The sequence below is a fragment of the Podarcis bocagei genome (genome assembly GCF_964188305.1).
Source record: "Podarcis bocagei genome assembly, chromosome: 8".
Taxonomy (NCBI): Eukaryota; Metazoa; Chordata; class Lepidosauria; order Squamata; family Lacertidae; genus Podarcis; species Podarcis bocagei.
The window spans coordinates 25,533,958-25,557,648 of NC_138133.1; the positions used below are offsets into that span (position 1 = coordinate 25,533,958).

A 23,691-nucleotide genomic window follows, 5' to 3' on the forward strand; every position below is an offset into this window, starting at 1 on the left:
CATCTTTTACTGACTATGTGAGGCAACCTTTAGGTTGGTCCAGAGGCTTCATCTTGTGCAGAACGTGGCAAGCTAGATTGCTTGTGCAGGCAAATTATCGCCAGCATATAATTCCCTAATTGTGGGACTTCAGGATAAGGTTACTTCAGAGATCTCCTTAACCCTTAAATACCTAGTAGTCATTGCAGAGCATGGGAGAGCTTCTAATGCAAATTTCAAAGATATCAGAAGCCCATTCCACAGTAACTTGGAGCAAGGCTTTTAGTATGGCTTCCTATATTTTGTGGAACAGTACAGTGGTGCCCCGCAAGACGAACGCCTCGCAAGACGAAAAACTCGCTAGACGAAAGGGTTTTCCGTTTTTGCGTTGCTTCGCTAGACGAATTTCCCTGTGGGCTTGCTTCGCAAGACGAAAACGTCTTGCACTTTTTTTTAAAGCCGCTTGAAGAGGCGCAGTTGCGACGGACCGTGCTTCGCAAGACGAAAAACATCGCAAAACGAAAAGACTCACGGAACGAATTCTTTTCGTCTTACGAGGCACCACTGTATTCCTGTCGAGGTGGTGGCACTGTAGGTTAAACCACAGAGCCTAGGACTTGCCGATCAGAAGGTTGGCGGTTCAAATCCCTGTGACGGGGTGAGCTCCTTTTGCTTGGTCCCTGCTCCTGCCAACCTATCAGTTTGAAAGCACATCAAAGTGCAAGTAGATAAATAGGTACCGCTCTGACGGGAAGGTAAACAGCGTTTCCGTGTGCTGCTCTGGTTCACCAGAAGCAGCTTAGTCATGCTGGCCACATGACCCGGAAGCTGTACGCCAGCTCCCTTGGCCAATAAAGCGAGATGAGCGCCGCAACCCCAGAGTCAGTCACTACTGGACCTAATGGTCATGGGTCCCTTTACCTCTGCACTTTCCACTTGCCCACGCTCTGCACTTTCCGGAAACAGTTGAAGACATTTTTGTTCTGACAAGCTTTCCCAGCTGGATGAACAGATCTCTACCATGGGTTTTTCCTTCCCTCTCCTTTTTCAACTCATCTGCTGTTATTTTCTATTATGTCTTTAATTGTTTTTAGCAGTTTTTATTATGTCGTGCACATCACCTCGAGACATACATGTGGAAGGCGAATAAATAATGAATAATAGCAATTGCAAAGGTTGTGGATTGCATCTTAACTCTGCGATTTGGTGTAAATGTCTTAATATTAGCCATAAATTAATAACTCGGGGAACAATTTTCCTATTCATAAGATTTACTATCATATTAATTGAATGCAAAAGATGAATGAAGAATGCAAGAAAACGTTCACCAGCTTGAATGGCTTTAAAAGAGATTTAGACAAATCCATAGAGAATAACACTATCAGTTGGTACTAGTCATGATGGCCATTATCACAATAGGTGAACACCACTTCTTGGGGCTCATAAGTGGAAGAGGGCTGCTACTGGGCTTCCTATAGATATCTGGCTGTGAAAACAGAATGATGAACTTCCTGGGTTTTTGTCTGATCCAGCAGAGCTGCTCTTACTTTGCTTGAAAACCCCAATAATTTGATTTTACCGTGTTTTTAAAAAAGTAAACCACCCCAGTACTTTGCCTCTGATATGTATGAAAAATTGTGCTTCTCATTTCACCATTTTAGTGTGTAGAATGCATTATTTCATACCTCCATCTATTTGAAATACCAAACTCTTTCATTTCTTGGAATGTAGCCCTCTAGACGGTAGCCATAATTCATAGCTGGAGTTCATTGTTAACGTATTTACTTATTTAAATTGAATATTCCTCCTCTTGGCATGTTTGCTGAACCAAGTACATTTGTCATTATGACAAGAATAAACAAAAGTACAAGGATAGAAAACCGAAATTTTAAAAGGCCAAGATCCAATTATTGTTTTAGACTAGTAACAGCAACTAGGAGATGAAAGATTTGTATGAATGACATTTTGGTTTGCTATATCATGCAGCTGTAGACAATTTTGTTAATTTGTCTATTTCTATTCTTTTTTCCTTTTCTTTCTCTTCCCCCCAAAAATCTAGTGGTTGTGTTTTTTTAAAAGAAAATGTAAAGGACCCATTACAATACTTTGTGTTTCAGTTAACAATATTGTTTCTAATAGATATTGAGACCTAGCTGGTCTCACATCTTCTGTAAATCTTCCTCTTTTTTTGTTCTGTTCTCTTCCTTCTCCTTACCTGTTCCAAATGTTTTTGGTGGTGCATTCACATAACCATGGCTTTTTCATGGTTGATTCTCATATTCTAACCTGGTAATTTACAACTTCCATCAAGTATTAGCAAGCACAACACTGCAACATGCCTAGTCAGCTCATGCCACTGGAGAAATTAGGAAATTGTCCACTACTAGGCATTCTGGTGTCTCTTAAGTCTGTAGCTAGGTTTTTCAATCTCTTCATAATTTAAGTATCTCATTTCGTGTTTATTATATGAATGAATTCAATTTGCTTTCTTGCCTCTTGGTTTCAGTTTTGAGCAACTTAAAATGGCAGTTATGAATTTGAAGAAACAAGCCAACAAGAAAAACGAGGGAAGTCTACAGTATGTCAAAGGAGGTCTCAGTACTTTCTTTGAAGCACAAGATGCCTTATCAGGTAAGTGTCAGATGCAGTATACAGAAAACTATACTGTATTAATTGCCTTTATTTTTGCCCTGATTTCTAGAAGAATATGTGGATGGACATGGATCAGACAAATATGAACATTATAGATGACTAAGGTCACTAGTGGAGGCAGGAAGTTCTGAAGAGCTGTAAATCGATAGAGAAAAGTACCTGTTAGGTATTTCCAAAAGATTTTATGACTTCCCTCTCCAAAAATGCTAATTTTTACTTTTGAATAGCATTAACTCACGTGAATAGATGCTTACATTATTTTACTCTGGTGACTGAGTTAACAGGCTTCTCTATATTACTGAAGTAAGAATTGGTATAAAATACATTTGTTTTCTGGAAATTAAATACATAGATGTTCTCTTTCAGCACAGTTTGTAGCAGGCCCCTGAGTTCAGAGATTTGCGTAAACTGGATCCTTGCATAAACTGATGCTTACGTCTCATCTTAAAACAATCTATAGTTCATAGAAGGAAAAGCTCTCTAGTTCTATCAGCACAGAGGAATCTGAGGGAAGCTGCTATCTGGGATCAGAAAAGAAGTCCTTTACGTGAACATTTGTCATTACCCATTTGTTGAGAGTGTTTTGTTTTTTCCCCTCGTGGGAAGAATTACATTTCAGAAATGTGAGATTCTGGTCATGGAACATTTACAATGTGTTCTGCACTTTTATAGGCTTTCTTAACTGCCTTTATTGTTTAGTTTGTGTGGATGTTGAACTGGAGAGTAAGTGTGTTGCAGTATCTCATAGAAGGTGCTTTTCAGTATTTAAAAGCTTTTTGGGGCTTTTCCAGCTTTTTGATAGTGCAAAGCAGAAATGCCCTATGCTCTTAAGTCCACGCAGATAAAATCAATATTGTGGCACTAATATAATAATAAATGTTTTCTTAGTTTATCTATTGTATTGTTTTGATCAGGCACATCTCCTGGAAAAACAAACTCTTGTTCGTAATTAGTGTTGTAAAATGGATATTGGCTTAAGCATGACAGTTCTCTGCTTTTTAACTAATTGCCAGTCTGTGTGAAAGCCACATAATCTGGGTCTTCTTTCCATTTGGCAGCATACAAAAAGAAATATATTTCTAGTGTTTGCTGGTATAAGCAGGGAATAAAAATTGGGAAAGTAGGGATGCCATGTAACTGATGCTTCATAATCTAAAGAGTTGTAGCGTTACCAGTTGCCTTCATTGCTGTTGGACAGGCATGGTGGTCCAAATCCAGCCATTGAATATATTTTATCTGGTTCTTGGTGGACATATCAGATTTTAATCATGTGGGCAGAACATTTTTCCGCACTTTACACTTTATTTTTCCATGGCAAGATCTTCTTATTTTGTAAGTTTGTTAGTGAATTGATGCCATTTGCAGATACGAAACTAGGCAAGCTTGGCAGGTTCAAAGAGTTTAGCTTTGCTTACCAAATGCAAGTAATATAAACATACTAAATTACATCACTTTCTGGGGCACCAGAACATTTTCCTATGCAAACTGAAAATTTTCTGCTGCTAATTACCTATGCAGATCATCTTAATTTGCATAGAAAAATTAATACATCTCTCTTGTCAGATCTTGTCTATAATCCCCTGTGTACTTTAATTGTAAAGTGGTTGCATTTAGATGATGCCAGCATTGGAACGTGATCATTTGTGAGATGCAGATAGAAATGGCATCTATGTAACTGTGTGAACTTATGTGGGTATACAAACATACAAGGTGATCAAGAAGATTTCGTATTTTTACATTAAATGGATCCAGTAAAATATATCATTTTACCTGATTTGTAAATCCTTTGGGAATGCCAAAGCAAGCACTACTGAACTTCCTTCCAGTGAACATTTTGTTGATGGCAAAACTGTGTAAGATCAGCCCTTCTTTCCCTTTCCCGTTTCACATCTAAAACAATAGTTTTGTAGACATTACACATTCCAAATTGGTATGGATAATGGCTTTTAATTCAGCGTTATTTAGTTAGGCATGTGATGTGTGACACGGCACAAGAAGTCTTAACATCTACTTTGGCATATTTTTGGCTTGCCCTATAGGTTTTTCATTTCTTATTTTCACATGAAAGTCAGTTTCAAAGCATAGGCCTGCAGAACAAGCTTCCCACCCTTGGTGTAAATTGATAAATGAAGGACTTTGGTGGGAATGAATTCAGCAAATATTCTCCCACCACCGTTCTCAAGCAAGAGGTCCCATTGCCTAAACTGGAAATATTCAAATGTTATGTTCCCAGTCCAACCGTTATTCAGAAATCCTGTGTGTGTGTGTTCTTCATAAACTGCCTGATTCCTAGTCACAATAGCCCCTGAAATATGCTACAGAACAAGCAATAGTAGAGAATAATAGGACAAGAATAAAGTTACTGGACATCAGGAGTGAAGGAAGCAAAGCAATAGTAGAGAATAATAGGACAAGAATAAAGTTACTGGACATCAGGAGTGAAGGAAGCAAAGTGGGGGGGGGGAGTATTTTAATTTGGAAGCTAGCATAGGAATCTTCTGGTAAGATACCCTAAATAAATAAATGAAGAACTCAGGCATGGAAAAGCTCTAGAGTTAAGGAAAGTCGTGGCAGTGTGCCCAGGTACTGTTAGTGAAGACCAGTGGTTTGAGGAAGGCGTGAAAAGTTGGTGAGATAACAATTATATTTAGTTTATCCTATTCCACAGTGCCGCATTGACCTTTCCAAATTAGAGCACAGTAGGACCTACAAAGTGGTATAAAATAAATTTGCTTCTTGAGAGTCGGATAAAGCAAGAAATTATAGTCAATGAAGCAAAATAAAATATACGAAACAGAACTATTTTATACTACATACAATAAAGCCCAATATATAATACAGAATTTTAATGTTAATTTAGAGGACTAAATAAGGAAACCTCGCCCCCCACAGGTTGATGACTTCAGCCGTACTGCCACAGATCATACTGTAAGCTTGCAGAATAGGAGAGTTTAGAAGTCTGAAGTATCTGGCTCTTATCAACAGTGCCCGCTTCACTAGATCCCTAATTCTTTTGTAACAAACACGTACCGCTCAGTTCTAACAAGGGTATTGCTCAGACATGTTGTCTCACCCATTAAAATGGTTGGCATTTAACAAGATGTTTTATTTCAGCAATCCATCAAAAACTGGAAGCGGATGGAACAGAAAAAGTGGAAGGATCCATGACGCAAAAACTAGAGAATGTTCTGAACAGTGAGTTTTGAACACCCAGTAACAGCTATTTATAGACTTCGTGTTTTATAACAAGTTGAGGCATATTTCTTGGACTTTGAAATTTTGGGGGAAACACATTTTTTTCCAGATTCTTATTTCCAAATCATGAGAATATATGGAGCCTAAGAGTTTAACAAATGATAGCATTGCATAGGATTTAATTACAAAGGGCAGTTCATCTAGATATGAGGCAGGTTTACGGAGCCTAGTTTAATAGCTTTTATTATATCATTTAACGTTTCATATTCTTCAGAAAGAGTTTTGAATATCAATCGAGACAGGGAATAATTTTGCAAGTACATGGTCTTGTTTCTCTACATTGGATGCCATTTGTGAAAATATTGGATAAATGGTAGCCATTTGGGGAGCAATCCTATAGTAACATCCTCTAACATGAGCAGTTTAGGATCTCTGGTTGATCATTGAGGTTTCCAGCATTGCCAGCTTACTCTGGCTGAACTCCCTCTTCCTCGGCTTACCTGGTCATACACTGGCATTTCTCCTCCATCCTGACCTATCTGGGACCCAGCCAACTGAGCCAAGCTTGCTAAACCTTAAAGGGACCCCTGACCATTAGGTCCAGTCATGACCGACTCTGGGGTTGCAGCTCTCATCTCGCTTTATTGGGTGAGGGAGCCGGCATACAGCTTCCGGGTCATGTGGCCATCATGACTAAGCCGCTTCTGGCGAACCAGAGCAGCACACAGAAATGCCGTTTACCTTCCCGCCGGAGCGGTACCTATTTATCTACTTGCACTTTGACGTGCTTTCGAACTGCTAGGTTGGCAGGAGCAGGGACCGAGCAACGGGAGCTCACCCCGTCGCGGGGATTTGAACCGCCAACCTTCTGATTGGCAAGTCCTAGGCTCTGTGGTTTAACCCACAGCGCCACCCGCGTCCCTGCTAAACCTTAAGCTGCTGAAAGGGCTGTTCTGGGTGTGGGACGAGACAGGAAAAATGGTCACCTCAGTCACATGACCTGGCAACTCAGCAAAGTTAAGGCAGCAAAAAGCCGTTAACTCAAACTCTATTTTATAGGCTTGTTTCTCCTCTACCATGCTTATTCCAGCTCAGCCAGCAGTAGCCTCACAGCCAAGTGGGGTTTGGATCTGGTGTAGTTTTACATCAGCTTAACTTACACTGGCTTGCTTTGTGTATAGGATGGCTCCCTGAGTCTTTGATGTGCACTGAAGACACTAACATTTCCATTTCTGCTATATCTGAGAAATTCCTTAGCCTCTTTAGGTTTCCAGGAATGCTCTGTGCCTCAGTCTGGTGATACCACTTTATTTATTTTAAAAAAAAATTCTGTTGAACTCTCTCTATACAGTATATATATATTTAAATGTGCACAACCCCTGTCCTAAATATAAAAAGCCTTCAAATTACAGAATGTGATTTCTAACACAAAACCTTTGTCACTTAATGGCATTTCTGAAAATACTTGGGAGATTTGCAGAGACACTGGGAGTTTTTGTCTCATGTTATATTCCACGGAAATAATTATATTATGTACAATCAGACTTCTTTCTTAGCTTTCTACTCAGCCAGAGGCTTAGATTGCAAGATCCTGCGACATGAGAGGGTTCACCAGTTTAACCCTGGTATCCCTGCAGGCCCTTGTACCCCCAGAAAGTTGACTCCAGAAAGTCAAAGGACCCTGTGGACCACCTGTTTTGGGGGGGACTGCGGAAAGGGCTGGAAAATTGTGAAAACTTCCCACCTCTGCATGACCAGAAGTGGCTTCTTTTTGCAGAATGGGATCTTTGGTTTCCTAGCACTAAGGGAGAGAGATATTCATGTTCTCTTAACATACCAGCTTGAAGCTTTTATAGGGGTTTCATTTCAAACCCTGCCTGATGAATACAGACATTTTGCCTTCTCTGGATGAAGCCACGGCCTTAGAGTAACTGATCCACTTCCTAAGGGTATGTTATATCCTAATCTGCCACACCCTACTCTTCCACTCGAACAATTTTAGCAGAAGATGTAACCTTTGCCTCACTTGCTTTGAAACACATATCACAATTTAATAAATAACGGGATTGTAATAAACTACATTTTGAAGGAAGAAGACAAGCTAATGCTGAAATCTTAGATGATATAAAAAAATATTCATCCCAGCATTCTAAATCAAACTTAGATAGAGGTTCATGATTTGAAGGCTGGTTTCTAAATATGTGATTAGGTGTTGCTTTTCTCCATCTTATCCAGAGTTTAGTTGAAATAACTTGACTTCCAAGCTAGGAAACATTTTTATTTGGCATTTTGTTCAAGGAGTCTTTCAGAAGAACCATTAAAATATGAAGAAAGTGGGGGGGTTTTTGGTGGTGGTAAATTGCAATGGATATTATACTGGATAAATTCCAGCACATGGCTAATCAGGGTATTTGGTTGAAAAGAAAAGTATTTTGCAAAAGACTCTTATTGTTTCATTGTGATGTAAGTTCTTTTACCTTCCTCAGTGGAAGCAATACTTCCCTTAAACTGTATCAGTAAGCACAGAACTGCATTCTGATAACTGACTCACGTTTTGAGGATATGAGGATATTGAATGAAATCAGAAAAGTGACATGAAGGCATTTTCTTCTCCCTTTTCATGTCAGGATGTTTTGTTTGCGTATGATTAAAGTCTCACCACTGCAATTGGAAGTAGTAAGCTTTGAACAGCGGTATGCTATACAGAATCTCATATTTATAGTTTACTTGTCTGTTGGGACTCTCATTTCCCTACAGGCAAAGCTGGAGGGAAGCAAGTGTGAGCCAGAATTTCAGGCACAGCTTCTCACATCCCAGTTCTTTCAGTCTTAGGACATCTGGGAAAAGAACTTTATTTAAAACCAAAGCAATTTTACCAACTTTTACAATATGACAAATGTAGCAGTTCTGAGGGTTTCAAGACAAGATCCAGTTAACTTCAGTTGTATAAAACAACCCTGTTGGAATAAGGTCAGTTTTTTAAAAAAATAAAAGAAGTTTGGCTGACAACATTTGTTTTGTATAAATAAGATGTTGCATACTGTATACAGATCTCTAAAAAATACTAATTTCTTGCCAAATTCCTGGTCATCTTGGCCAGAATAGGTGCCATTTGCTGTAATAGGAAATGGCATAACATTAATTGTTGCAGACTATTAAAGAAAAACAAATTTTGAATAAAAATAGCTTTTCACTGTTTCTACCAACTGGAAGAAGGCTGTTTTTGAATATGCTATCTTGGAGTTCCTTGACTATGCTGATCTATGTTTCAAAACTGGAAATTTAAAATCACTAAAATGTCAGTAAATTGTTCTGAGCTGACTATAAATGTTTTTGAATCTGTTTCAGACTTTAAATGAATAATGCCATGCGGTTTTTAATCAAAATGCATTTTGCGACACTTGTTTGTCAGAAGACCACATTTGATTTGGCTCGATATCACCCTATTTCCTTATTGGAACATTATTTTCTTCCAGATACTCATTTTCCAGAACCATTTTTTTAAAAAAAATAAAAATGTAAAATATAATCTGGTAACCCATTTCTAAAGAATAGGATTTAGCAAAAATACCCCACTAGGTTTGAGACATCAGGTAATTGTGGTGTGTTGTTTTTCTCCCCCTAACAACCATGAAATGTAGTAGGACCAATTCTCTTGGCAAAACAAAGTTTCTTGCATCGAGGGCTTGAAACTTCATCAGTGTTTAAACATTATTTAGATATAACAATTATTTTACAAAGGCTACTTCTAACATGAGCAGCCCACCCACAGTGTTGACGAGAGAAAATGGCATGCGAGCCACCCAGTGAGACTGATGTAATTTTTTCATCTTTGCTTAAATTATAGTCACTAGACCAGATAATGTAGAAACTTTTTTTTTTTTTTACAGGCAGCCATCAAAAGAGCTAAAAACATTCACCTTTTTCTGGTAAATTAAAAATAAGTCACAGGTTTGAAGGGGGGGGAGTAAAATGTCTAATACATCTTATTGTGAGTGAAAGAGGCAGTGGCATATTTTTGTCAAACTGAAACATGCTTTAGTATTGGATATACTATGTTAGGCATGAAGATTAAACACAATTAACGGCTTGATCTCTCATAATTTAAACATTTAATACAGAAATTCTTACCCACTCAGGTCCTTAGGTTCCTGGTTCAGGATCTACTGAAACCAGTCTGTGTTGCTCAAAACTCTGGATCCGAAGAAAAGTCAGAGCTTGTAATTTGATAAATTTCTTAAACAGAATCATTTAATGGAAAATAATTAGGGCACCGTGCTAGTCACATTTTCCTAAAAAGTCCAATTATCTGTTTATTATTTCTCTTCCCACCAAAGAACAAAATCTGTATTTTGTTGCTCATAACAATGGCATTAAAAATTGTGTTTGCTTCATTGTATCCTTCTGTAATGAAAGGAATGTATTGTGTGATGATCAAATTGCCTACAAGGCTTAGGTAGAACTGCAAAATTCAGCTCTGTAGCCAAAGCAAACTCTAAATTCACCACAATGAAGTCAAAGAATTTGGTATAAGAACTAGGGTTGCCTTAATTGTACTGTGGTTTCTACCACATTAAAAGTCTTAAGTAATCAACACTTATAAAATATTGATTCAGTACCTTAGGTTTTTTAAAAAAAAATTCTCTTACAGATTTAATACGAATGTTTGTATGTGTTAATGTAGCTATAATTAATCACTATAATTAGCTTGACAGATACATAGTTAAAACTCATTACAAGCTACTCTACTTTCCATTGTAAACAACTTATTTACATATATGTTCCAATTTTTATGTTTATTTTTAAAAAGGAGCAAGTAACACTGCAGATACCTTGTTCCAGGAAGTTTTGGGTCGCAAAGACAAGGCAGATTCAACAAGAAATGCACTCAATGTCCTCCAACGCTTCAAATTTCTTTTTAATCTTCCATTGAATATTGAAAGAAACATTCAAAAGGTAATTGTTATTTTAAGATACACCACAGAGAGCCAGTGTGGTGTAGTGGTTAAGAGCGGTAGTCACGTAATCTGGGAAACCGGGTTCGCGTCCCCGCTCCTCCACATGCAGCTGCTGGGTGACCTTGGGCCAGTCACACTTCTGTGAAGTCTCTCAGCCCCACTCACCTCACAGAGTGTTTGTTGTGGGGGAGGAAGGGAAAGGAGAATGTTAGCCGCTTTGAGACTCCTGAAGGGGAGTGAAAGGCGGGATATCAAATCCAAACTCTTCTTCTTCTTCTTCTTCTACAGATATGGTTTTTACCCGCATGAACACTATATATTTCTGATGGCAAATCTTTTTTCTTTCCTTTTTGTATTTTTCAAGGGTGATTATGATGTAGTCATTAATGACTATGAAAAAGCGAAGTCATTGTTTGGGAAGACTGAGGTTCAAGTGTTCAAAAAATGTGAGTTTTGAACTTTCTAAGAAAGTTAGGAAAGAGTAACAGCACAAGCTAAGAAGCCCTCTGTGACATTTAATTTCTGTTTCTGCGAGGCATTTTGCAATGTGTGGAATAATTACTTGAAACAATAGTGCAGATTCCACCTGAGAAGTACAAGAGAATGTACATTATTCTGTACTGCATATAGCAGGAGTTTGTCAGTCCTTTTGCCATTATGTAACATGAAACAGGTTGAGATTTGGGGTGTCTTCTTTTGGTATATTTGCATCTTTTAAAAAGTTATGGAGTTGCAGCCTGCAGTTTTAAAAAATACTTTTCTTGCAAATCTTTCCAGGGTAAAATTAAAATATAAGTTGCTTGTGTATTTGCCTGAGTGCGGAAAAAGATTCTGAATCCTAGTACGAGTTCTTTCTTGATTCTCTAAAAATACATTGTTGCATATTACATGTGGTTTTGATATTCTGCAAGGTACATATTTCTAGATCTGTAAGTAAGCTATCATTTCAGAGTGAAATGAAATTGGAAGAAATTAGTAATAAAACAAATCAAGGATTTGACTGAAGAAGTAACAGAAATTCCAGTTTTGCTTTCTACTTGTAGTTAGGCATGAAAAGCAGAGAACTAACAAATGTAAGAATGAGGAAGAAAATTATATGAAGGTGATAGTAGTAGAGATAACTCACAAATTATGCATATCTAACTTTCCTGTATTCAGCTGTATATGCTTGGCAATTAAAAAAAAAAATGTCTGGGGAAAAACTTTGGCAATCCCATCCGCCATTGAACCCAATGTGTTTTGATTATACACAGTTTTGGCTTTTCGCTCTATCACCAGAATATACCCCTTTGTAAGTTGAGAGTCACCTGTGTAATATCTTGCTTTTTTTGACTACTAAAAGTTTTGCTTAAAAAGCTTGAACTAATAAAGGTTTTGTTTAAAAGGTTTAGCTTTACATATGCATAACATTTTATGCTAAGAAAAACCAAATTTATCCTCTTTACAACCATAGATTATGCTGAAGTTGAAACACGAGTTGATGCATTAAGGAAACTGCTTTTGGATAAATTGCTTGAGACTCCATCAACATTACATGATCAGAAACGCTATATAAGGTGACATTTTCACGTTTTTGTCTTTTATATATGTTCTTTGTATCGATGGGAATATTTCTTGGATAATACCTTTTTCTTAACGTAGTAATGTGTTACCATAAAATAATGGCAAAATCTCTATAATGTTTTTCTACTGTAGTGTTTTGTGTGAAACATTAACATCAGATTACATTTAATAGTTTAGATAAGTTTGAAAAAGTCTCTTTCCTGATTCATTTTTTCAAAGTGTTTCTGACGTCGTGTTTAACTGGAAACACAACAAATATTCAACACTTAGATCCTATGTTGCTTCATTATAGAATGCATTATTCTAATACTAGGCATACTGGTTTCATGGTTGATTTTGTGCAATGTAAGAGGTGTAAAGTAGCTTTCATCTGAAAGTGCGTATTAACAATACCTTTGAAATGGACAATACTGAAATTAGGAGAAGTTAATTATAAAAACACTTTGCAACCTTTGTATTGCTGTGTCCTTTAATACTCATTTAATTTCACCCTTTCTTTTGGAAGACACATACAGAGCTTTGAAAACACTTATGCAGCTAATCAATATTTTTCCTGCAATGCAGAGTATCTGGAAATTTGTACAGTATACAAGGCATCTTAAAGGAGCTATATATCACTCTGGGGGCAGGAAGTTTTGGTTTCTCTTGTTGTCCAGTTTATTCAGTTGGCTATATTTAACTTGGATAACTAAATACGAATTTAATGGTTTTAGAGATGGATATTAAAGCAAATTATTTTAGCTTATGTCATTTTCTTTTAAAGAGGATACAAAATAGTGATGATGTTTTGTACCCACATTGACCGCTAGATGCTTCTGCACAAGTGATGGAGTTGAATGGGGCAAACAGGGATTTGCTGTTTCATCTGTTGGCCTCAATCCATCTTGTTTCCTGCTTAGAAGCAGTGTGCTATATGCATCCCTGCAGCAACAGAGGGCCCATTTTCATCATGATTTCTTTTTCATATTTTGCATCCTAAACTCTGAGACCCAGAACATTTGGCAAGAGCTTGAAATGGCTCGGTGGGGCTTGTATTCAGGGCATTTTAAATTTGGCACCTAATTTAAGCCCCACTAGGATTGGTTCAAAAAGTGAGGTTTTCAAGCAATGTGTGCCTGCAAGCCCCACTAGGATTTGCTGCGACTGAAAATCCCTGAGTGCCTCTGATCGCTGCTGAAGCAAGGGAACTCCCCAGTGCTGCCAACTTCAGCAGGGTTTTCAGGCACTGCTGATCAGCAGTGTGTGTCAGGACACATTTCTAGACAAAATTGCACAGGTTTAATTATGAGGCAAACCTAAAGTTAATTTTGGGTGTCCTGAAGCCTAAATATCCACAAGTTTCTTAATAAGGCTCCTGTTGCAATGGTTGGAAATATTGCATACTTTATATATGACTGACTGGAAAGAACCTTGAAGAACTGAAATGCTGTTTTAGGAACATATAGGGTTTGGGGGTTTTTTAAAAAAGGAAGCTAGTAGCATATGCCTAACTTCATTTATAATGTCTGCCAGGTGCAGACAGGAACATAGATTGTCACCGCTAGTCCCCAGAGAGCACAGTGTGTCAGCCTCTCATTCACAGTAGCCGTGCGCAAGGCAGTGAGAATGGGGAAGAGACACTTGAAGCTTAAGCAGCGCTTAATTGGGTCAAAATCCCATTCCAGTTGTGGAGGAGCAGACAATTCTGTACATCCCATCACCACACTTACTATGTACAATGGTACCTCGGGTTACATCGCTTCAGGTTACATACGCTTCAGGTTACAGACTCCGCTAACCCAGAAATAATACCTCAGGTTAAGAACTTTGCTTCAGGATGAGAACAGAAATCGTGCTCTGGCGGCGCAGCAGCAGCAGGAGGCCCCATTAGCTAAAGTGGTGCTTCAGGTTAAGAACAGTTTCAGGTTAAGAACGGACCTCCAGAACGAATTAAATACTTAACCCGAGGTACCACTGTATGTCATAACACCAGTGCTCCTTGCAGCCAGTTGAATGCACCTATGTCTGTGCAGTTCTTTCTTCTCAATGAAGAGACGGAAGATCACACAATTTGGCCCTCCCCCTCCCCTATGAGGGAGAATATTCCTGCTTCCCTTACTGTGTTGCATTATGAGCATGATGGAGGGGAATATTCCTGCTTCTGTCCCACAGAACAGGATTTGGCTCAGGTAAGCATCTGAATTAGGGTCCTGTGTATCTCCTCAACCTGCGAGGATGGATAATGAATCCTCTTGCCAAATACTCTAACTGCTCAGTTTGCTTAAGCCCCTGGAGCTGATGCAAGAGCTTAGAATAATTTTTCAGTGACTTCCCCTTCACTCCCCAAGAAATGTAGGGGAAGTGGTATCACAGCTGAGTAATACGGAAAGATGCAGTGAGGTAGAGTAGACAGTGGGAGGAGCTGCACCCCAAGACTCGGTGTACTAGCTAGAGGCAAATTTCATAATTAGCTGCTTCTTTTTTTCACCCTCTATTCAATTTTTTGATTTTATTTTTTTAGGACAGAAATCTTGAATACTTGCCAGTGGGGAAAAGAAAGAAAGAATAAAAGTGCTCTGGCTTAACTATATCCCTTTATTTATATTATGTCAAACCCCGCAACACACATATACTGAGTGGGGATTTAAAACGGCTTAAAACTTCTCAGCTTGCTTTGGTGTATTACTAGGATATGAGTGATATAGGTGCCCCCCCCCTTTTTAACATTACTATGCATTTGTAAATAAGGGGCTGCCTTTAGTTTATGTCTTGTAGTCTGCATCTAACACAGCAACCTGGCTGAAGCTGAGCAGGTCTTGTCACTGCCTGTACTACATGATATAGGTGTAGTAAATAAGTTATCATTTGCAGAGTCTACAGACTCCTATAGCCTTGGAAAATAGTGTTGCGGTATGAATGCAATCCCATATAAAAATGCCATGGTGTTAGCTAGAAATAACTGCCTATGGTAGCACAATCTGGCTAAACAAAACAGCACACTGAAAGCATAATACCACAATGCCTCCATTTCCAGATTCACAGTGAATTTACAAAAATCTCTTTTAAAAATAAAAATCAGTATTAATAACTACGTGCACATGCTTTGTTTCTGTATTAGTGTATCTGTCTCTAGGCATTTACTAGTGAAGGGTTTTTTTGTATTTGGAAACTTAAAGCTAGGTGAATAGGCCACTTTTTAAAACGACTTCAAATGTTTGCATGTGTAACAAGCCTTAATCTCCAATTACCTGTGATTGGCTACCTTTCCATTTTGCTTGGGAACTGGGCCTGTCTTACTCAGAAGTCAGGATTAGTTGTACTTAAGCTGCAATCCTATACATACTGTTTTACCTGGAAGTATGCTCGATTGCACTCGGTGGTTCTAAAATGTCCATGTCTAGGATTGCACTTTTAACTGGAAACAGCTGCCTTGGAATATTGCGAAAAGATGCACATTTAACACAAGCTCTGTGGCTGTCTTTCTGTTGATTGTAATAGTGACATAGGCTAAAGCCGTATCCCACTCACCTGGGGGTAAGCCCCACTGACTCACTGGGACTTACTCTTGACTGGGATTGCACTGTTAATTTTCAAATCATCAATTCTGTTTCAGAACTCTGGTTTTGCTCCTTTTTGCCCAGGATTGGGGTGGGTGGGAAGAAAGGGTAGTGATCCATGAAACACAGAAGCGGCATGGATTGGTTTTGAATCCTCATTTATTCAGCATAAAAATTTTGCAGGTATCTTTCTGATCTCCATGCAGAAGGGGACCCAGCTTGGCAATGTATCGCTGCCCAACATAAGTGGATTCTGCAGCTTATGCACAACTGTAAAGAGAGCTATATCAAAGAACAAAAAGGTAATTAATTTTTTGTTTGAAAAAGTGTCCTCCATTGAACCTGAAGACTGCGGTATAGGTTTTCCCTCCGCCGCCTCTCTCTCTCTTTGTAGAGATTTCGCATACATAAACCTTTTCATCTATTCAGTTTTGATCCATCTTATTTTACAAGAATTCATATTTCATATGAATTCTTACGATTCTTGAAACTGACAGGGAGAAAGGTACAAAAACACAACTCCCTTCCTGGTAGGAATGATACCCAGCCAATGCTTGTCTTGCCATCCACTTTTTCTGGTGATCAAGAGAAGCAGTGACAGCTGGAGCTCCCATGAGAGCATTCCTGCTGATGTGCTCCTCTTCCAGGGACACAAAAGCTGCAAAACCTTTTTTTATGGAAGAAGGTAGCTTGCAATTGAGGGACTGGAAAGAAATAAGTAACTGTGTCTAGGAAGAGATGTGAGTGGGTTTAAACAGTTTATAGTGCATTGCTGTCTTTGCTCGGACCAAGTGCATGATTAAGGCATGCCGAGTTTGATCTGGTTTTAGATCCTGGTTAGTATTAAACCACAGTTCAAGTAAGGGGAAACTGTGGTTTAAATAAGTCACAATGTTAGTACTGCAGCTGGGCATGCAAGGGCAATACATAAAAGTGGAATACGCAGGCTCTCTGTTTGTTTGGGGGGCAATAAAGCATGGTTTATCAGCCTGAGATCATTATGTCTGAGTTGCGCTGAAGACTCCCCAGAGTGGCAGAAATCTTAGTGCTTAGTGCTGATTTCTGCTGCTGGGGAAATACAGTAATATGCTGTGGCTCTTCTGCCTGATTACTGCTTCCCTTTTGGTCTGTTGGCATTGTGTGAGGAAAGAGGGTTTCAAACGGACTTCCCAACGCAAGTTGTATAGCACAACAAACAAGAAAATCAGGAATGGAGTGCTATGCAGTTTAGAAATGAAGTCTTTTAAACATATCTGTAGAAAAGCCTTAACTTATTCCTAGGTATGCTTGATATCATGCTAGCTCCTACAGAATCTCTGAGCACTTTTGCAAAACGTTCAACTTTGATAGAAAAGTATGAATATCAAGCAAATTGTGAAACTTGTTTCTGTTCCTGGAGTAAAGATATGTGTTTGCTTTTAGTGCTAACGTACCAGTAGCTTTGCCTAAGTGCTAGGAAATCAGACAGATCTTTGCCCTTTCGTGCCTCCTACCAGACTTCTATTCACCTTGCAATGAATGATCTATCTTTGTTTGATCAGACAGACAGGCCAACAGGGCCTGTGTCAAAGGAGCCTTTTCAATTTGTTATCCTAGCAGCTGGTTCTCCTCTGTTGCCTTTGCATACTGTACATCTGGAAGAAGGCCTCTTGCAGCTGGGAGTTATTTCATCCCTAACTCACATCCCCTGTTCCTAATAGAAATATTCTTTTAACAGTGAATGTTCAGACAAAGCTTTAATGTAGTATCAGTTATGAAATTAAACTAATAATCATTATGCAGCTTGGCATTTGCTTCTTGAACTCTTGCTAGCTTAGCAGACGTTTCACAACTTTCGAGGTAGCTTACCTACTTCCGTTGGCCGCATCTTAAAATAGGACGGACATGACTACAAGTGCATTTATACCAAAATATTGCAGATCTTAAAAAGTATAATAAAGCTCAGCGAAGGTCAGTATTGGTCATCTGGGTTCTTGAAATTTGCAGAGAAATGTCTATATAAACCCTGTTCAAATTAAACCAGTTCCAGTTCCTCTGAATTTTATGCAGTTTAATCACGACCAGCGCTCAGAGGCACACTCTGTATTAAATAGATTTGGTATTGTGCAACTCTTTTCATTGGGGCTTACACAAGAGAGGTTCATCGTATAATCCATACTATGTCAAGGCATCTTAAAATAGGCCATACATAGGCTCCACACTGTCACAAAGCCGACCACAGCGTCTTACTAAGTCTGTATGGGTAAATTCGCTCTACAGCAATTTGAATTGGGTTCAGATTAATTGCTGACCTCCTCCATGCTGAACAGAAGACAGCAGCAAGTACAGCAGCAGTTGAGCAGCTGGATCCTATTTCTTCCCTTTCCCTCCAGCTTTTAGCAGGTGCAACCAAAGCGGAGGCTTCTGACACGGCCCGTGAAATGGCAACCTTCCCTGGGCATATGAGGCAGAAGGTGTAGGTTGCCTTGTTTAAAACAAACAAAGCTCTAAATTGCATTCACTGTAGTGTTTTGCTAACCTAGACATACATACATCAGGAACAAATGAGTGGACTGCTCATTCAAAAATGACATCATGATGATGGGACATTCTTTCACCTCTGGTGGACTTGCCCAAAAGTGAAGGCCTTCTGGGAAATGATTTACAATGAGTTAAAAAAGGTGTTTAAGTACACCTTTCCCAAGAAACCAGAGGCCTTCCTCCTGGGCATTGTCGGCCAGAAGGTGTCAAAGAAGGACAGAACTTTTTTTATGTACGCAACGACAGCAGCAAGAATACTTATTGCAAAATACTGGAAGACACAAGATTTGCCCACACTGGAAGAGTGGCAGACGCAATTGATGGACTATATGGAACTGGTTGAAATGACTGGCAGAATCCAAGATTTGGGAGAAGAAACAATGGAAGAGGACTGGAAAAAATTTAAGGACTATTTACAAAAATATTATAAGTTATATGAATGTTAAGAATTTGCATGATTTGGAAAATCTAGCTTCAGCAATAAGATTCGGTGATACGGGAAATTAAGTGATAATTATGAAAGGACTAAAGTTTAAAGTAATATTATATTTATTTTAAGGTGAAAGTAAACTGACAATAAGTATTTTAAACTTAAAATATAACTATTTGAAAGTACAAAGGAATGCACGAAACAAGGTAATAATTTGCTGACACTTTTATTGTAAAGAATGCAGGGTGAGGGAGATGTGGGGAAGTCCGGTTGGTTATGGAAAAATGTCTTGGAAAGATGGATTTCTTTCTTTCTTTTCTTTTCTTCTTACTGTTATTTTCTTCATATATCTGACTTTATATTTGTACCTGAAAAAAGCAATAAAAAATATTTTTTAAAAAAACAAAAACGACATCATGATGAAGTTCAAGGGCAATGTACAGTTATGCCTTCTCCTCTGCAGTTTCTTCCTCAGAGTCCCAGAGGAGTGGCATGAGTCTGTGCGCCACTTGTATGGGCTATAACATGGTTTCCCAAACTTGGGTCTCTAGTTGTTTTTGGACTTCAACTCCCATCATCCCTAGCTAGCAGGACCAGTGGTCAGGGATGATGGGAACTGTATTGCAAAAACAGTTAGAAACCCTAGTTTGGGAAACCCTGGGCTATAGTATTGGTACAGTTCTTGCTCACCTCCACTAGCATTTAGAGCTTAGTCCAAATATGAAAGTAACATGGAGGGTTTTTTTTCCTAATTTTTCTTTTTATATGTAGTTTGTTTTATCTTCATTTTCAAAACTGCTCCATAATTTTCAATTCTTGACCATGGGGGTGGGGGGTGGAATATCCGACTAAGGCCTTATTCAGTGTACACCTATGAAAATAAATGTTAAGTAACTTGAGCCCATTGATTTTAGTAAGTCTATTCTGTGTTTAACTAATGTTAGATGTTTGCTGCAAGACTTTAGTTTTCTTTTGGATTAGACTCTGACCCTTAATTCTGAGCTTCCCCACATTTTAAATGCATAAAATTCTTAGGAGGGCACATTCAGGATTTTACCATTCACCTAAAGCACTAAAAGAAGGAACTCGGAAACAGTCTAAATATTAATGGCAGGTTTTACTTCGATACACTGCAAAATCTGGTAACTCAGGGGTTTGGTTTTTTTTTAAAAAATCATTTATCAATCAATTGATAGATATTAAAACCACTTTGTTCAATACCAAAATGTGTATTTGTTTTAAATGTAAAAAAAAATGTTTCTAAAGTGAACTGAACTAGTTGGCAGTTATGATAGCAAAAAGCTTTATAAATGAAAGGCATTTTTTTTATTAGCAATGTCTTTTTAATGTGCGCTTGATAAATGGCTCGTCTTAGTTTCCAAATATAGACAGATACGGGGAACAAACAGGACATTTAAAAATACATTGTTGATTCAAGTTAATTTTAAAGGAACTTCCTTAATTTCTTGCTTCGGCAAATTGAAAGTCTTCTGTGTGGCGTGTTTGAAAGGAATCCTATCCTCCTTGTGTCGGTGCAGGCTTTAGGCACTGCCTGTTTGGTCAACAAGCAACGGTGGGTGGTCGGGCTGTAGCTCAGGACAAGGGCCTGCTGTGCACAGGAAAAAATGTTCAAAGGTGTTTAAGGGCGGTAAGGAAGTCTGCTGCCCTTCAGAGAATCCAACAGCTATAGATCAGTGTTTCTTCTTACTATTGTACCCGTTAAGAGAGACCATGATATGGCGTGCAAAGCAAGAGAAAATACTGCAGTTTCATCATGTTGTGACATATCTGTAGAACTTTCATAAACTTGTGTACAGACTCTTATGCGTAACAGTTGATTTTTCTGTTATTTGATGGATTTTCCTTTATATAAACAAAGATCTGTTGGATAAGCCATGTGCTTAAAGCAAGATCACAAATAATTTCATTGGAATGTTTTTGCTAAAAAATCAAAAACAGAACTAAACTTTACATTAGCTCTTATCAACCACGTTAAACCGCGTGTCTCGCTTAACGTGAATTGTGCAGATGAAGTTTTGGAAAAAATAAAATGTTCTGGGGGAAACGAAATTGCCACCAAACATTTGTGCATTGCTTCTTAAAATATCAAAGCTTCCTAGTTCAAAATTATTATTCTTGCTAAACCTAGACTTCTAGCAAATTTATCTATAGCCACACTCTTAATAACTGATTCACGTTAATTTTCAGGGACCTGTATTGAAACCTGTACATAGATTGTGCAAATGTAAATTTTCCCAACACAGTTGCAGCTTTGTATAGATTATAAATTGCAGTCTCTATAAACGCCATTTTAAGTAGTATACCGAAATGTTTTAAAAGATTCCTTTTAAAAGGTAAGCACTTGCTCTGTTTAAGGTCCGTTGGTTTCTCCATTGTTCACAGACGTTTTATGTTATTTTGAACGCATCTTGTGTTTTCTTTGTTACTCTTAGTTTTGGCAAACGTATTTTTTAAAAAATAATCACAGCAATTTAGGAGTGTTTCACACACAACACACCTTCTTCCAGCAGATCGTGAGCTCCAAAATTTCCCCTCAATGCATGTCTGAAGTCTGAAAGCTGCAATAACTTCTCCTGAATTTGGAGAAAACACAGCCAGCTAGATAGTAACATCTACATCCAGTGCTTAAAATAGCGGTGCATGGTTTTAAATGGCCACGCTTTAACTTTTTGTTCTTAGTGAGTGAGGTTTGAATGCTGATTTGTACAAGAACTCATTTTCTCCCCTGGCTGCAATGTGTAGTCCTGAAGCGCTATCTCCTGGACAACTTGGAAAAAAGTCAGCTTTGCTAATGCGCTCCAGATGTTCATTAGTCCTGAGGGTATATGTGCTGTTGCCATTCCCTGCTCCTGTGTTGTACTTTCTTGTAATGCTAGACAACCAATTAAGAAATTAGTTTCATGTTAAACTTTCTTTTCCTGGTACCACTGCAAACTGATGATGTGGTTTCTAGTGGAACAAGAGCGTATTCTTTGCCCTGTTTTCTATTATTGGTGAATAAACAAACCATTGGTGGGTTTTTTTGTTTTTTGTTTTTAGTGCAGGAGTGGCAATTTGGTGTAGTCATGCTCTCATCATATCAATCTAGTAACAGACAAGCTGTTTTGACCAATACTACAAAAGGATCACTTTTTGAGCTGGTGTATGTTTTTTGAAATAACCATACCAGTATACTAAGCTATCTTTTTTATTATTATTAAAAAAAATCCTAATTACTAGAAATCCTTTGAACTTGAAATAGGCTACAATGCACAAATGAGAAATGTGTTTTGAAATATCAAAAGCACATAGGAGGGGGGAAACCCATAGTTTTTACTCTTTCCTTTTGCAATGCAAGTTGAAACATTCTGGAGATTTTTTTTAATCAACTAATACTAAAATGCCAGGAAAATGTTTTTGATGTGAATATGCAAAGAAAGGGATAATGTATAGCTTTAATGTATGAAGAAGAGTGTTTGACCTGGAAAAAGCCATGCCAAACAGAATAATTATGTTTCAGTTTTGTTTTGTCTTACTATATTTTTCCAGTGATTTTCAGGAAATTTACAGATTATTTGACTTAGTTTTAAACAACAGAGCGAAAACCATATGTATGTAAAATGAGTGATTCAAAGCATTTAGAATTTCAATAGGGTTTCTAGAATACCCTTGTGAATTTTGGGTTGGGAAAGAAAAAAAATCATAATTAGCATGCTTTCCTTTTTGTTTGTTTTTGTTTGGTTTTCCTGTTTAAAAGAGGTTACGCTAATGCTAATTTAATTCGTTTAAAAGCCATTCTGCAAATATCGGTCAAATGCCCACACTCAGTATATACATCTGCATAAGTAGATGTGTTTTTCAAGTACTTTTGTAAATTCCCTGTACTATTTTTTTTTCCTCGTTCACAGTGTTGGTGCCTGAGCTTTACTCTTAAATATTGTTTTGCAGCTAACCTAAATAACAGTTCCTTTAGTTCGTGTAGACCCATTGCTTAAATCAGTCACTCCATGAAATAAAGGACTGAATAGCCAGGCTGCCAAATTGTTTACTTTTTGTTTGAAAGTAGGTGGGTGCTGTTTAATATGAACATATTGACAGTATTTGAGAAAATTCATGAATATTTGTATTAAATTGTTTACAGTATATTTTTTCAGTCAGGACTTATATAGATTTACTAAGGTTGCAATAAATTTCCATAAAGGTTACATTTGTAACTTTCTTTTGTGGTTGACTGAGCTGGTGTCCCAAAACAGCTGATTGACCTATCAGAATCATAATGTTTTCTACCAATCTAAGGCTGCATATACCAGAATAAGCACATCACATCATTTGGCACTTAGGGTCCTCTGCACAAGCTTTTCCTGGTAGCAGTGGCAGCTAGGCCCAGTCAATGCCTGAACAGGGCAGAACCAGACTGAACAGATCCATATTTTACAGCATAATCCTTTATACGCCTGCTTCTTTAAAAAGAAGTCAAAGCAGATTTACAAAGAAACTTGACACATTCTACATTTGCAGCCTTAAAATGACAGTGGTGCAACAACCAATTGCAATCATCTTTGCAGGAAATCCAGGAGAATTGATCTTCAATATTGCTTGCATGCCACCAATCTTTGAGCAGTGTAAGATTCCAGGGGTTCCAAGGTTCGGTTTTCTTGGAATAAGGTACAGCGGAGACTGTGGTATCTTTAGGATACAGTGGTACCTCAGGTTACATACGCTTCAGGTTACAGACTCCGCTAACCCAGAAATAGTACCTTAAGTTAAGAACTTTGCTTCAGGATGAGAACAGAAATTGTGCTCCAGTGGCGCGGCGGCAGCCGGAGGCCCCATTAGCTAAAGTGGTGCTTCAGGTTAA

The 23,691-nt window shown here is 38.2% G+C and overlaps 1 protein-coding gene across 2 annotated transcripts in view; it reads left to right on the top strand.

Annotated features, from left to right (window-relative positions):
* Positions 1-23,691, top strand: part of EXOC2 (exocyst complex component 2) — an 80,318-nt gene that overhangs the window by 14,307 nt on the left and 42,320 nt on the right. For both annotated transcript variants that reach the window (XM_081206237.1, XM_081206238.1), the window contains exons 6-11: positions 2,486-2,610; positions 5,746-5,826; positions 10,637-10,782; positions 11,149-11,230; positions 12,238-12,340; positions 16,067-16,185. In XM_081206237.1, coding sequence (XP_081062363.1) covers positions 2,486-2,610; positions 5,746-5,826; positions 10,637-10,782; positions 11,149-11,230; positions 12,238-12,340; positions 16,067-16,185 — 656 coding nt within the window. The remainder of the gene's footprint in view (positions 1-2,485; positions 2,611-5,745; positions 5,827-10,636; positions 10,783-11,148; positions 11,231-12,237; positions 12,341-16,066; positions 16,186-23,691) is intronic.